The sequence below is a fragment of the Mastigoproctus giganteus genome, chromosome 13 (genome assembly GCF_048544385.1).
Source record: "Mastigoproctus giganteus isolate SK-2022 chromosome 13, ASM4854438v1, whole genome shotgun sequence".
NCBI lineage: Eukaryota > Metazoa > Arthropoda > Arachnida > Uropygi > Thelyphonidae > Mastigoproctus > Mastigoproctus giganteus.
The window spans coordinates 140,240,813-140,256,207 of record NC_143587.1 but is presented as its reverse complement, the minus strand read 5'-3'; the positions used below and the strand labels follow the sequence as shown (position 1 = coordinate 140,256,207).

General features: G+C 37.2%; 1 protein-coding gene across 1 annotated transcript in view; it reads left to right on the top strand.

The window, feature by feature from the left end:
• Positions 1 to 15,395, top strand: part of Rpn5 (regulatory particle non-ATPase 5) — an 85,375-nt gene that overhangs the window by 48,104 nt on the left and 21,876 nt on the right. The window contains exons 5-6 of the mRNA XM_090387986.1: positions 8,690 to 8,839; positions 12,061 to 12,308. Of these exons, the coding sequence (XP_090244112.1) occupies positions 8,690 to 8,839; positions 12,061 to 12,308 (398 nt within the window). The remainder of the gene's footprint in view (positions 1 to 8,689; positions 8,840 to 12,060; positions 12,309 to 15,395) is intronic.

Below are 15,395 nucleotides of genomic sequence, written 5' to 3'. Positions count from 1 at the left end.
TGCAGGAATGGAATCCTTTATCCCACACTCCACTTTAAAATCTCGTCCTTTATCTAAACCTTGGTTTTCCAATAAATGTGCTAAGGCTGTCCAAGAGAAGAACGTTGCATATCGTAATTGGCTTGTTTCTAATTCTTCAGTTTCATTTTCTGCCTACACCAAAGCTCACAACAATTGTAAAGCAGTTATTAATCAGTCCAAACTAGAGTTTGAACAGGCTAAGAGTAGAAAACTTGCTTCTTGCCGTAATGGTAGCCGAGCATTCTGGTCTCTTGCCAAAGCTATTGGCCGCAACTTTTGCCCATCTCTGCTCCCACCTCTGTCCAAACCAGATGGTTGTGTTGTCACTTCAGCCAAGGATAAAGCTGACCTGCTAGCATCCCATTTTTCTTCGAGCTCATGTATTAATGATCTTGGTAAAACACCTCCCACCATTCCTAACACGCTCCATTCAATGCCTCCTGTGGTCTTCCGTCAAAAGGATATCAGAAGGATTTTGATGAATCTTGATGCTAAGAAAGCTCCAGGTCCTGATGGTATTTCTCCACTTGTTCTCAAAACCTGTGCTCCTGAACTTACTCCTATTCTTTGCCGCCTTTTTTCACTTTCTTATTCCAAAGGTGTTTTTCCTTCTGCTTGGAAATTTGCTCATATCCAGCCAGTTCCTAAAAAGGGTGACAAATCCCTCCCATCCAATTATCGTCCCATTGCAATTACTGCTACTCTTTCTAAAGTAAGAGAAATCAATTAACCGCCAACTCTTAAACTACCTAGAAACCTTCCGTCTGATCAACGATCGCCAGTATGGATTCCGTCAGTGTCGATCCACTGGTGATATTCTGGCTTATGTTACCCATTTATGGACTAATTCAATGGAAAGGTTTGGTAAAACACAAGTAGTTGCTCTTGACATCTCAAAGGCTTTTGATCGTGTTTGGCATAAAGGTCTTCTAAACAAGCTTCCATCTTATGGTTTGCCAACTATTTTTAGTAATTGGTTATCCAGTTTTCTCTCAGATCGCTCACTGAGGGTGATGGTAGATGGCTCTCTGTCTTCTAACTTCTCCACTAATGCCGGTGTCCCCCAAGGTTCAGTTCTTTCCCCCACTCTTTTCCTCTTGTATATCAATGACCTTCTCCCAGTGACTGGAAATCCTATCCATAGTTTTGCCGATGATAGCACATTGCATTCAACTTTCCATTTTGAGAAACCTTGTCCAGCTCAATCAGCTTCAAGTTCTCGAAAATCTGCTGCCAATTCCTTAACTGCCGATCTTCAGGTAATTCTCCAGTGGGGCAAAGACAACTTAGTTGATTTCAACCCTTCTAAAACTCAATCTTGTCTTATATCTCGCAAAAAGGATTCTTCAGCTCCTATGCTTATCTTTAGTGACACTCCAATTTCTAGGCAAAATGATGTATCTCTTTTGGGGATTATCCTGACTTCTAATCTCTCTTGGCACAAGCACATTACAAATATTGCTTCCTCTGCATCTAAAAAACTTGGTTTTCTCTATCGCTCTCGGCGTTACTTTTCTCCCAAACAGCTGCTCACTCTGTATAAATCGCAAATCCGCGCTACCATGGAATATTGGTCCCACATCTGGGGTGGTGCCCCCAAAACCTCTCTCAGGCTTCTTGATTCCATTCAGAAGAGGGCAGTTAGGTTAATTAATGATTCATCTCTAACAGAGTCTCTCCACTCGCTTTCTCATAGACGCACTGTTTCTGCTGCATGCCTCTTCTACAGATACTTCCATGGGCACTGTTCTTCTGAATTGGCTTCTATAATTCCCGCTCTCTCTTTCAAAACAGTCCAAACATGTGCCGCCACCAGCAACATCCATTTACTGTCCAACTTCAAACCCACAGAACCAACTTTTCATCTTCCTCATTTATTCATTCAACTGCCGTTTTCTGGAACAACCTTCCTTCATACGTATTTCCTGAAAATTACAATCTACAGAAGTTCAAGTCCAATATCAACAAATATCTTCTTTCGTCTTCTCAACCTCCAACCCAAGCACGGTACTAAGTACTATTGGTTATAATACCTCTCGTGTTTGGGGTTCTCATAAAAAAAAAAAAAAAAAAAAGTTTGCAGACGACACGAAGGTTGGCAGGGTTGTTAATGACAGTAATGGCAGTACTCTACTGCAACAGGATCTAGAAAAGTATAGCAGATGGGCTGAGAGGTGGCAACTGAAGTTTAACATTCACAAATGTAAAACACTGCATATGGGTAGCTGTAATCCCAGAGTAATGTACCAACTCTGAGGTAATGCACTCAGGGTATTGGAGAATGTAAAAGACCTGGTGTAATTGCGCAGTCAGATATGAAGTTTTCTGAGCAGTGCCAGCAGGCTACAAGAGTAGCTCATGGTGTCTTGTCAATGATATACAGGAATTTTACTAGCTAGGATATAAGGAGGTGATTATTCCCTTGTATAAGGCAATTGTCAGGCCACACCTTGAGTACTGCATACAGGTCTGGAGGCCTCATTTTAGGAAGGATGTAGAGCTTCTGGAATTAATCCAAAGAAGGGCAGCAAGATTGGTGAATTGAACAAAGGGTTGCTGTTACCAAGAAAGGCTTAAGTTCTGCAAATTGCAGCATCTGAAGACTAGGCATCTGAGAGGTAATCTCATTGAGGTGTATAAGGCCTTGAATGGTTTGAGCAAGCTCAATGCTGATGAAATATTTTCTCTTGCTCAGATTGCTCACCTGAAGGGACATTCAAATCAGATAAAGACAATTGTAGAACAGATGTGTGTGGAAATTTGCCCTTAGCCAGTGAGTGGTTGATTGTTGGAGCAAACTTCCATCTGCCATAGTGGAGGTTGACTTTAAATAAATTCAAGGCAGAGCTAGACAAACATTTGGAGTGAATGGATGGGTGAAGTGGGAAGTTTTTTTTTTATCTTCGCTGATGCTATATAAGTTTGCTTTTTTGTATCATATGCTGCTAATACTAATGCCCAAGTGTAACTCAGTGATTGACCTACTTAAATTGATCCACATTATGATTGTGACAGAGGTGGCCACAATTACCTTAAGAAGGTGGCCATTGAATTTTTTTTTTTTTATGTGTAGAACATTTGAACATTTAGTCAGTAGTTTGTTCATATAATTGGTTGTTGTTGTTCTTGTCTTCATATAATGAAATCAGTTTGCAGAATTGGCCTCTGATCAGGATAATCATTCAAACCCTCAAATGCAAAAGCTACTTGTGCAATGCAGCTTTTGCATTTGAAGGTTTCTGTTCTTTGTACTGTATGTAGATTTTGAAATCTGCCTTACATTCAGTTTGTCTTATAAGCTTTTCTGAAAGTCACCACCCAAATGTGAACCAACATGAGCAGGGATCGAGGTGTGGCACCCACACCACATGTAGGAATGCCACCCCTCTGTGTTATCAGGCAATACTAGGTGGTAAATGACTCATCAACCGGTGCAATACCACCACTGCGCTTATTTGTAGGCTTGAAGTGGTGGATCCCATGTTTAGTCTCCAGAGATAAGATCCAGTCAATCCTTCCCCATCTCTTCCATCATGCAGTATGACTGATGAATTTTGAGGTTTTGGTGGACATCATGGCGAGATCCAATCTTCTTTACATTTCAAGGGTACAACTCTAAAACAGTGTTCGCAGGCTGCCTGCTAGTTAGTACACCGGACCGAACCTATTGGTAACTCTCTAGGAGGCTTCTGGATCAGCTAGTGTATAATCTTGCTACCTCTACTCTGTCAGATAGTGACTGGAAGGAGTCTGAGTAGTGTGTGTGGGGGGGGGATGGCATTGTCAAGGCCACGTTATACCAAAGATCTGGGTATATTCTTACCATGTGCACGCCATATCCAAAAATTTCATTACTTCATACAGCACTTTTTCTTACTATTGAATACACCATGAATTGTCAAACTGATAGATTAAGCTTATCTGTGTATATTTCACAAATATACATGGTCTCGGTTCTAATCTCAATGATGTTCATTTCCACTTGCAATCTGCCAAAGCCCATGTACTTTTTCTGACAGTATCTCAGTTATTGCTTGATTCAACTACTGCTTATCTCAGTTGCCCAAATTATTTATTGTACGATTCCTTTCGCCTCAAAGTTGGTACTTGTGCTTATGTCCGTTCTAATATTCCCTATCAGAGACTAGGTAATTTGGAATCTCCTCTTTTTGACCTTCTCTGGCTTAAAATCTCTCTACCTCATTGTGTCAAATTCATCTGTTGTCTCTACCATTCTCCCAACTCCACTAATCACTTGGAGCTCTTTGACTTTCTTTCTCCCTGTGCAAAGGCGCCTCCGTAGCCAGGTAGGAAGGAGCAGCAGTGCATAGCACACGCTTCTTGATTAGACCGGGGTTCGAGCCCGTCACCACCAAATACGGAGGAATGCGAAAAGGTCAGGGAATGACCACCGCATATCCCGGAGCAATATGGCCTTAGTTGCTAATGCTCCTAAAAACCAAAAAAAAAAAAATAACAATAAATAATAATCCCCTTGTAACTTGACTTTCTCCAGTCCGACTTTCCTAACAGTGAGGTAATTTTCCTTGGTGAGTTTAATGTTCACATCTCAGGCTGGCTTCTGTTTTCTAGTCACACTGACCCAGCTGGTCGAGATGCTGAGCCTTTTGTAATTACCAATGACCTTGCACAGATTGTTCATTTACCAACCTGAATACCGGACCATCCTAACCATATAGCCAACTCTTGATAAGAATGTTGGCTAAGGCTGTTCAAGAGAAGAACGTTGCATATCGTAATTGGCTTGTCTCCAATTTCAGTTTCATTTTCTGCCTACATCAAAGTTCGCAACGATTGTAAAGCAGTTTTTAGTCAGTCCAAACTAGATTTTGAACAGGCTAAGAGTAGAAAACTTGCTTCTTGCCCTAACGGTAGCCGAGCATTCTGGTTTCTTGCCAATGCTATTGGCTGAAACTTTTGCCCATCTCTACTCCCACCTGTCAAAACTAGATGGTTCTGTTGTCACTTCAGCCAAGGATAAAACTGTCCTGCTAGCATCCCATTTTTTTTTTTTTTTTTCAATTCATGTATTAATGATCTTGGTAAAACACCTTCCACCATACCCAACATGCTCTATTCAATGCCTCCTGTGGTCTTCCATCAAAAAGATATCAGAATGATATTGACGAATCTTGATGCTAAAAAAACTCCAGGTCCTGATGATATTTCTCCACTTGTTTTCTAAACCTGTGCTCCTGAACTTATTCCTGTTCTTTGCTGCCTTTTTTCATTTTCTTATTCCAAAGGTGTTTTTTCTTTTGCGTGGAAATTTGCTCATATCCAGCCAATTCCTAAAAAGGGTGACAAATCCCTCCCATCCAATTATCGTCCCATTGCAATTACTTCTACTCTTTCTAAAGTAATGGAGAAATCAATTAACCGCCAACTCTTAAACTACCTAGAAACCTTCCATCTGATCAACGATTGCCAGTATAGATTCTGGCAGTGTTGATCCACTGGTGATATTCTGGTTTAAGTTACCCTTTTATGGACAAATTCAATGGAAAAGTTTGGCGAAACACAAACAGTTACTCTTGACATCTCAAAGGCTTTCGATCATGTTTGACATAAAGGTCTTCCAAACAAGCTTCCATCTTATGGTTTGCCAACTGTTTTTTGTAATTGGTTATCCAGTTTTCTCTCTGATCGCTCACTGAGGGTGATGGTAGATGGCTCTTTGTCTTCTAACTTCTACACTAATGCTGGTGTCCCTCAAAGGTTCGATTCTTTCCCCCACTCTTTTCCTCTTACGTATTAATGACCTTCTTCCATTGACTGGAAATACTATTCATAGTTTTGCTGATGATAGCACTTGCATTCCGCTTTCCAGTTCATGAAACCAGACCTGTTCAATCGGTTTCAACTTCTCGAATATCTGCTACCAGTTCCTTACATGCCGATCTCCAGGTAATTCTCTAGTGGGGCAAAGACAACTTAGTTGATTTCAGTCCTTTAAAACTCAGTTTTGTCTTGTATCTCACTTCTTCTGCTCCTATGCTTTTCTTTGGTGACACTCCGATTTCTAGGGAAATTGGAGTGTCAGGGTAATCTCTTTTGGTGATTACCCTGACTTCTAATCTCTCTTGGCACAAAAACATTACAAATATTGCTTCCTCTGCATAAAAAAAATCTTGGTTTTCTCTTTTGCTCTTGACGTTACTTTTCTTCCAAACATCTGTTCACTCTGTACAAATTGCAAATCCGCCCTATCGTGGAATGTTGTTCCCACATCTGGGGTTGTATCCCCAAAACCTCTCTCAGGCTTCTAGAGTCCATTCAGAAGAAGGCAGTTAGGCTAATTAATGACTCATCTCTAACAGAGTATCTCCATTCGCTGTCTCATAGACGTACTGTTTCTGCTGCATGCCTTTTATACAGATACTTCCATGGGCACTGTTCTTCTGATTTGGCTTCTATAATTCCTGCTCTCTTTCAAAACAGTCCAAACACGTGCCGCTACCAGCCAACATCCATTTACTGTCCAAATTCAAACTCACAGAACCAACTTTTCATTTTCTTTATTTATTCAACTGCCGTTTTCTGTAACAACCTTCCTTCATACGTATTTTCTGAAAATTATAGTCTACAGAAGTTCAAGTTTAATGTCAACAAATATCTTCTTTCGATTTCAACCTCTAACCCAAGCATGGTATTAAGTACTATAGGTTCTAATACCTTTCGTTTGGGGTTTTCATAAGAAAAAAAAAAAAGTCCATTTGTAGCAAGGTCCTTTCTTCCTTGAGGTCTTCCAGTTTTGCACTTAACCCCCTGGCTTCCATCCTGTTTCAGTCTTTTCTTTTTGATACTCTTGTTTTGTTTTTTGTGCTAAATGGTTAATTCACATAACAATCTTCAGGCACTTCTGAATGAATAAATACACTGCTCCAGCCATAATTCACAACTTCACTGCATTTATTTGATTTCAGCATGTATACTGGTGCACCAATCATCAGGGGGATGTGCATTTTTTGCTGCAGCATATATGAGCTCAGTCTTACCATTATTAAATGTGCATGCCTATATCCACATACATCACCCCACAACACTGCCAGTTCTTTAATCATTGGCAAGTATAATCACCCAGGCTACTGCTTTTACTTTTCCATTATTAATAGTCAAAACCAGTTCTTATACTGAATTAATGAAAAGAGTATGACTTTAAAATGATGCCTCATGTGGTTCACTACACAAAAATATAAGGGCACAAAAAAATACTGAATTTGAGGCTTAATGACACATAGAATTAGAATATTAGGAATTATGAATAACCATACTATTTTGTGGCCTCGAACAGAATCTCTGTTCTGGTGATAGCACACAAATGACAAATATGCACAGCCATTGCTCAAGGAAACATGTGCTTCTTGCAAGAAACAACTGTTGGCTCACCAAAATTAGTATATATATGATTGGCAATAGAAAAGTATTCACGCATGAAAACCTGCACCATTATATGTCCCATTTTTTTTTTTTTTTTTTTTTTTTTTTCTTTTTAATTCAGTTTCATATATTACAGTGGATTCCTCTTATTTGGGCCACTGGTTAATCGGGGCAAATCTTAAAAAACAGAAACCAATCGAGAAAATAGCCAGGGCTTACTTTGCTTAATTGGGACAGCATGCCGTTTAATCGGGTCAGGAGACCGCAGCACTGGAGATTACCCTACGATTGTCTCCGACGGTACCACATGGTTCGGTCAAAATTCTGGAGATCACAACCATAAATCAATAAAAAGAATTAGCAGTCACCTGTTTATTGGGCTTTTCCTTTAGTGAAATCTCGTAAATGGATAGTAAACTCGATCTTATTGAATTTGCGATAATACTGACAGCTGGAATTCTGTGAGTTATTATAGTGAAATGTGTTTACACTTCCATGAAATCTTCAATCATATAAAAAAATTAATTTTAAGATCTTCTCTTCATTCCTATTTTTAAAGCTTTGTAACTTGTTACTCCGTTCTCACTTGCGCGTATCGTGTTACTTGCAATTTGTGTGCCCCGTGTTCTTTGTTATTGATTGCTTATCTTTTTACTGTTTTAAATTTTAACTCCCACCCACAAATGTCAGTGAACAGAAATGTCAACTAGTTCATATGTACATATTACAGTACGTATTAATTATTCCGATTATCACGTATATTCTTCCGATTTTCACGTATCATTTAATTTTTTAATTGGTAAGGTAATAAAGGGTAAATCTTTGCTTTTATAGCCTGTAGATAATATTACTCCTATTTTCTCTAATTAGAATCGCTGTTTATTAGAATTAAAATTCAATTCACAAACGTGATCACAATGACCGGCACTTACTACACATCATATAGTGAATGGTACTTTACTATGTTGAGTTCATCGTAAAGTGATTTGATTGTACAGTGAATCAATTGTAAAAGGGAAGGGGGGTTCATTGTATTTTTAACTATTTATGTGAAACTTTCGGATAATTGGGGCAGCCGCTTAATTGGGCCAAAATGCACTAGTCCCGATATCTCCCAAATAACCGGAATGGACTGTATTTCTTAATTCAGAATTATTCAATTTTATAATCACAATTCTAGATGTAATTTTTTTTTCACACAGTTCTATGTCATTTATTTTTCATTTTTCTGTATTAAGCAGAATTTTTTGTTTCTTTGTTTATATAGGTAGAGACTTATGGTTCCATGGATCGCAGAGAAAAAGTTGAACTTATTCTTGAGCAGATGAGACTTTGTTTAGCTAGAAAAGATTATGTAAGGACCCAAATCATAAGCAAAAAAATTAGCACAAAATTCTTTGATGATGCCTCCACACATGTAAGTAATTTTATGGTTAATCAGAAGATTACTTTAATACTTTTAATAATTAAAAAAATAAATTTTTATTCAAATGCTATAAAAAGTTTAAATTTTTTAAAGTATTGCATATTCAGGCATATAAGTTGACTTTATGTTCACCTTTAAATTCATGCTTAATCATGCATTTGCCATATCCCTTTTTTTACAGTTATCTTTCATATCTCAGCAAACCCTTAGCCATTATGAGAGCATTCTTGGACTCAGGGGAAGGCCCACAGACTGGAGATGTGCAAATGTATCCCCAATTCACAAAGGGGATCGAAGGGTGACATGAGTAATTACTGACCAGTTACCCGGAACAGAAGTTAGTTTAACTTCTGTTCCGGGTAAAATAATGGAGTCACTGGTTAAAGATGCATTTCAAGATCATTTAGACAAGACTTCAGCAATAATTCAAACAGAGCATGGGTTTGTTAAGGGAAAGTCTTGTCTGAAAAATTTGATTGGATACTATGATGTGGTTACAAAGGAACTGGATGCAAAAAATAATTTTGATATCATACACCGGGATTTCAGGGAAGATTTTGACACTTTTGCACATGGAAGACTACTGTACAAGTTGGAGCAGAATGCTATTACGGGTAAGTTGCTACAGTGGATAAAAGAGTGGTTGAGTGGGAGAAGACAGAAGGTGGTAATCAATGGCCACTGCTCTTTGTGGACTAATGTTATTAGTGTAGTCCCACAGGGTTCGGTGTTGGGCCCACTGTTGTTTTGTATATTTATCAATGATATTAATGAAGTTATATCAGGCTGTGTTGAAGTTTGCAGATGATACAAAGGTTGGCAGGGTTATTAATGACAGTAATGGTGGTGTGCTATTGCAATAGGATCTAGAAAATTTGGGCAGGTGGGCTGAGAAGTGGCAACTGAAGTTTAACATTGACAAATGCAAAGTACTGCATACGAGTAGAAGTAACCCCAGAGGAACATACCAGCTGTGTGGTACTACATTTAGAGTGGTAGAAAATGAAAAAGACCTGGGAGTAATTGTGGAGTCAGATATGAAGTTTTCTTAGCAATGCAGACAGACTGCAAGAGCAGGTCATGGGGGTTTTGTCAGTGATATACAGGAATTTTGAAGCACGGAAAAGTAGGTGATTATCCCTTTGTGTGGCACCTCCGTAGCCAGGTGGGAATGAGCAGCAGTGCGTAGCACACGCTTCTTGATTAGACCGGGGTTCGAGCCCGTCACCACCAAATACTGAGGATGAGGAAAGGTCAGAGAATGACCACCGCATTTCCCGGAGCAATATGGCCTTAGTTGCTAATGCTCGTAAAAACCAAATAACTAACTAACTATCCCTTTGTATAAGGCAATTGTCAGGCCACGCCTTGATTACTGCATACAGGTCAGGAGGCCTCATTTTAAGAAGGATATAGATTTGCTTGGTGTGTATGGAGAAGGCAACAAGATTGGTGAGGGGAATGAAAGGATCCTCTTACCAAGAGAGGCTTAAGTTCTGCAAACTACAGCGGCTGGAGACTAGGCACCTGCGAGTTGATCTGATTGAGGTGTACAAGGCCTTGAATGGGTTGAGCACGCTGAATTCTGATGGGATTATTCCACTTGCTTAGATTATGAACCTAAAGAGGCATAAATTCAAATTGAGGAAAGGCAGTTGTAGAACAGATGTGCAGAAATTTGCCTTTAGCCAGCGGGTGGTTAATTGCTGGAACAAACTTCCATCTATCATTGTGGAAGTTGTTAGCTTAAATAAATTCAAGGAGGAACTGGACAAACTTTTAGAGGGCATGGTTGTGTGATTTTTTTTTTTTTTTGCTGATGCTATATAAGCTTATATGCTTGCTTTCTTGCACCACGTGGCTCTATTACTCTCATTATTACTATCTCACATAGTGGTGATTACAACAAAATCTGCATTAAGAACCACTGTCTGCTTTTTAATTCAATTATTTTTGCTCTTTCTTTTAAGAGTTTATATCATGACATTTTATTACACTGCTCAGTAAACTGTAAAGAAAGTGGTAAGAGTATACCACAGTCCCTCGTGTAGAAGGTCACAAAACCATAACCTACAGGTATATTTTATGAGTTATCATTGCTGTTATTGATGCTTTATGTGTACATGGAAAGTTTTGTTTATGTGATAGCCATTCCTTATTGCCTGTTCAGTGCAGTGAATTGGTTTCTCTGTAAACAGTATCTCAATGTAGACATGTGTTTTCTAGAAAAAATTGACAACCCCCAAAGTTGACTTCTCAAGAACTGAAAATTAACCTCAAAATAACTACGAGTTGTTTTCAGGTTTATTGTTATTTATGACTCCTGGTCCAGGAACTGTTTTTATCTGATGAGGGTGAACAAATTGTTAGGTTTTAAGTGAGCAACAATGTATATTTGTGTAAAAATATATATGCAATAAATTGCAAATATATTGCTATTAATTCATGTCTTTCTAATTGTCATCAGGTGCCTTTTAGTTCAAGTTTAGGATTTCATATTTTTCATATAAGTCAACCATTATATTATTATTGTTATATTCTTGTATTTACAAGCAAAGATTGTCTTTTAAAGTTGTATTTTATTTTGAAACAAAAATCTTTAAAAGGATTTGAGTTCATGATCTTATTGATGAATATCATTATTCACAGTAATTGCAGAAATGTAACCCTTGCAAATAACGAGGGTACGGTGTATTTGTTTTATTTTCCTGCTTTCAACTTGTGTGTTCCATTTTTATCCCCAACTTTTGTATAAGGTAAGCACACTATAATACACCACTCTTTTTTAATTTTTTTAGATATGATTTAACCATATTTCTTGCTGACATTAGCATAGAACAGTGTTCTTCAGTCAAAATCTGAATGGCTGTTCTTCAGCGATTCAGATTTTGTTGCAGAGCCCCCATATATTAAAAAAATAAACAGTAATATTGTAGAAATTCAGTAACAAAACAAACATTTGTTGTACGTTGAAATAACTTTGCGAATCCTAGTGTTTTGTAGAACATATTTTAAAAACCACTGGTGTAGGAGATCTGTCTTCAGTGATAATCATTCTGACCAAATGAGTATATATAATATAAGCAACTGAAATAGTCTGATGAGTAAAAACACCTACCCTGCATTTGTACTGTAATGTATAATTTTTATATAACTGTTTTTATCAGGAAAGTTGTCTCTAGTTATTATATTAAAGTCTTGTTCTGTTGCAGGACCTGAAACTGAAGTATTATAGACTCATGATTGAAGTTGATCAACAAGAAGGTTCTTATTTAGCTATTTGTAAACATTATCGTGCAGTTTATGATACACCATCAATTCAGGAAGATTCCTCAAAAAAACATGAAGCACTTAAGAATGTAGTTTTATATTTGGTTTTAGCTCCATATGACAATGAGCAGTCCGATTTGATCCATAGGGTTAAGCAAGACAAAAATCTGGATGAACTTCCAAAATACAAGTATGTATGTATATATTTGTGTGTGTGTGTGTGTGTGTGTGTGTGTGTGTGTGTGTGTGTGTGTGTGTGTGTGTGTGTGTGTGTGTGTGTGTGTGCGCGCGCGCTTAATCAAAAATATTTCTAGTGTCTCACATTGGAAAGATGTATAACATAAGGGAATGAGAAAAATTAGCATTATATTGAAAGGTCATTATATCCATAGTTCATAAAATCAGCAAAAGAATAAATAAAAATTAGAACATTTAATGTAATTCTACTAATACAATATAACATAATCTAATTCATAATATATACTGCAGTATTAAACAAGAAAATGAAAGTTGTATATTTCACATTAATTGTACAGTGCAGTAAGATTAATTTGTAAATTACATATATCTATGTATTGACTTGCATATATATATCAAGGCCTAACAGGGGAATTACTTTCAGACTTTTTTAAAATAATCTGCCAAAATGCTGTATTTCAGTAACAGAACAGTTTTTAAAAAGAGAATTGTTAAGGTGCGTGACAATGGTTCATTCACTTTTGAGGCGCCTCCGTAGACAGGTGGGAAGGAGCAGCAGTGCGTAGCACACGCTTCTTGATTAGACCGGGGTTCGAGCCCGTCACCACCAAATACGGAGGATGCGGAAAGGTCAGGGAATGACCACCGCATATTCCCGGAGCAATATGGTCTTAGTTGCTAATGCTCCTAAAAACCAAATAACAACAACAACATTCACTTTTGCACTTAGGTTGTGTTTGAAGAAAATTACATAAAAGTTCTAATTCGTGGTGAGCATCCTTCACTGAAACTTCTTGCTCAGCCATAGTAGTTGCCTCTTCAACACCACAAATTTCAGGTTCTATTATGTCTGCTATTAACTTTACTTCATACATGCATATCCTGAAACATCCAATGTCTGCATCCACATTGACTTAGTGTTCAAAACACGTTTTCTCTAAGTTCAGGTGATGATGCATGTCCTTAAAAATTTCTTCACTATCATCGGACTGTTTGTTGTGATTAATAGAGGAAGAAGCATGCGAAGCTTCATTCGTTGCATCATTCAAGGTGACAAATCGAGCACGTTTGAAGCAGTTGGCAATCACTTTTTTGTCAATCTCATCCCATGCCAACACACAAATATATTGCCTGCAGCAAATCTTGCCATTTTCCATTGTGTTTTGCTTTTGAGGCAAAACTTTGTTTAATAGTATTCAATTTTTTGGTGGCATATTAGATGGCAGATACTCAACAGTGATTGCACACAGGCCATTCACTTGACAAAACGAGGGGTGTATTATCTACAAACAATAAAATCTTGTGATCTGAATCTCTGATCCATTCTTCATAGATTTTTGATGATATCCAAGAGCCTTTTGGTTGCTCAGTATATAATCAGTAGTGTCTTCAAACCTTTAAAGCATCAGGGCTCCTGGGCTTTCCCACTGATCAGGGAGGAAGTTTCTCTATACCAGACGTTTGTTGCTAAGAGAATATTTTTTTTCCGTTTCCACTTCTCACCTTTAAATGTGAGTAAGCATTTTTAAATGTAAGCATTCCTGTTATACCCACATTTGTGGGTATAACAGGAATTTCCCATTCACAGGTAAGTTGCTGAAATGTATGTGAGCTTCCTGTACAGTAGAATCATTCTTATCTAACATAATTGGAACTAGTAGTTGTTCAGTTAATCATAAGAGTTGGTTAAATGAATTTTTAAATGAAGAATCATTTAAAAAGGAACATATACATGTATAGTCATTTATGTAAAATTTTTCAATAATTTTCCAGCTGTTTAGATGATGAAATATTTTTCAGCATAGTTTCTCCCTTTTTTTTTTTTTTTTTTTTAATAAACATCACATCACTCAGGTTTCTGTTCAATATCATGTAAAGCTGTATCTAAGGCATTTTTGGCTGCTGATTCAGGAATTTTTTGTTCTAAATTTTTTTCAGTCACGTATTCATATTTAAATTTATCTGTTTCTATCATAGTATGTATTATTTCTGCATTTTCATAATTTCATTTTGCAACAAATCAGTGAGTTTAATGGAAAACATTGTTGAATCCATTTCTGTATGTCTTCTTTACGTAAGTATTTGTGTCTTTCAGCTTACCTGAAATCAGTTAATAAATTACATTCTTCGTTATCTTCATTATGGCTCAGGAAAGTTTTCTCCAAGATATAGTAAATGTTGTACTTGGAATTTCATTCCATGCCAGTGTTATATTGTAACGCATCTTTGATGTTAATAACTTTTAAAAGTTCTGTAAGACCTATATTCATGTTTTCTGTTTTTTTCCAAAATTGAAATCAAAAACTTTCACCTATATTGCCTCTACCCCTTGATCTGTAGGCTACATCAAAAATGTTTTTGGTGATAAAAGCATTCCCTTTTCCCATTCTCTAAGTTCCTATAATTGAGATGTGTAGAGTGTTACCAGAAAGAGAATAACTTTTTCACACAAGTTTATTTTCTTAAATTTCTTTACAAATTCATAAAAAAACATTCTTTGAATAATGTATTGTCCATCCACGCTAATTTTTGTGAATGATAGTAAACTGGTAATGATGAGCAATTTATATATTTTTAAAAGTTCTAGGAACAGTTGATTTACCAACAACAAAAAGCAGCAGTTTGTGAGTTCCAGTTGCATTGTTGCAGCCGGGCACATTATTTTTGGAAATAACATTTTTGTAGATAACATCTTATAATTCAGATCTGTTTTATCCATAGTGTAGAATTGTTCTTCAACCGATTTTTCTCTCTTGATAAATGATAATAATTTTCTGTGAATTTTTGAGCAGTGATCTCTCAGCAGATGAGTGCTCAACATGAATACCATGACATTTTTTCCCAGCCTCCTTTTTCCATTCACCTACTATAAAACTTTCTATACTATGTCTTTTGATCAAGGCTTTTTCTTTGATGCTGCTTTTTTGTGAGTTCACTGATTGGAGTTCTACATTGTATTTCTTGAATGAATCTGTGGTTTTAGTTTCTTGGCTATCCTTGTGGGAAAAAATGAGTGCAGATGCAGAATCTTTCTAGATTTTTTTTATCATATTTTTCCAGTATTTTACAGATGCTCATC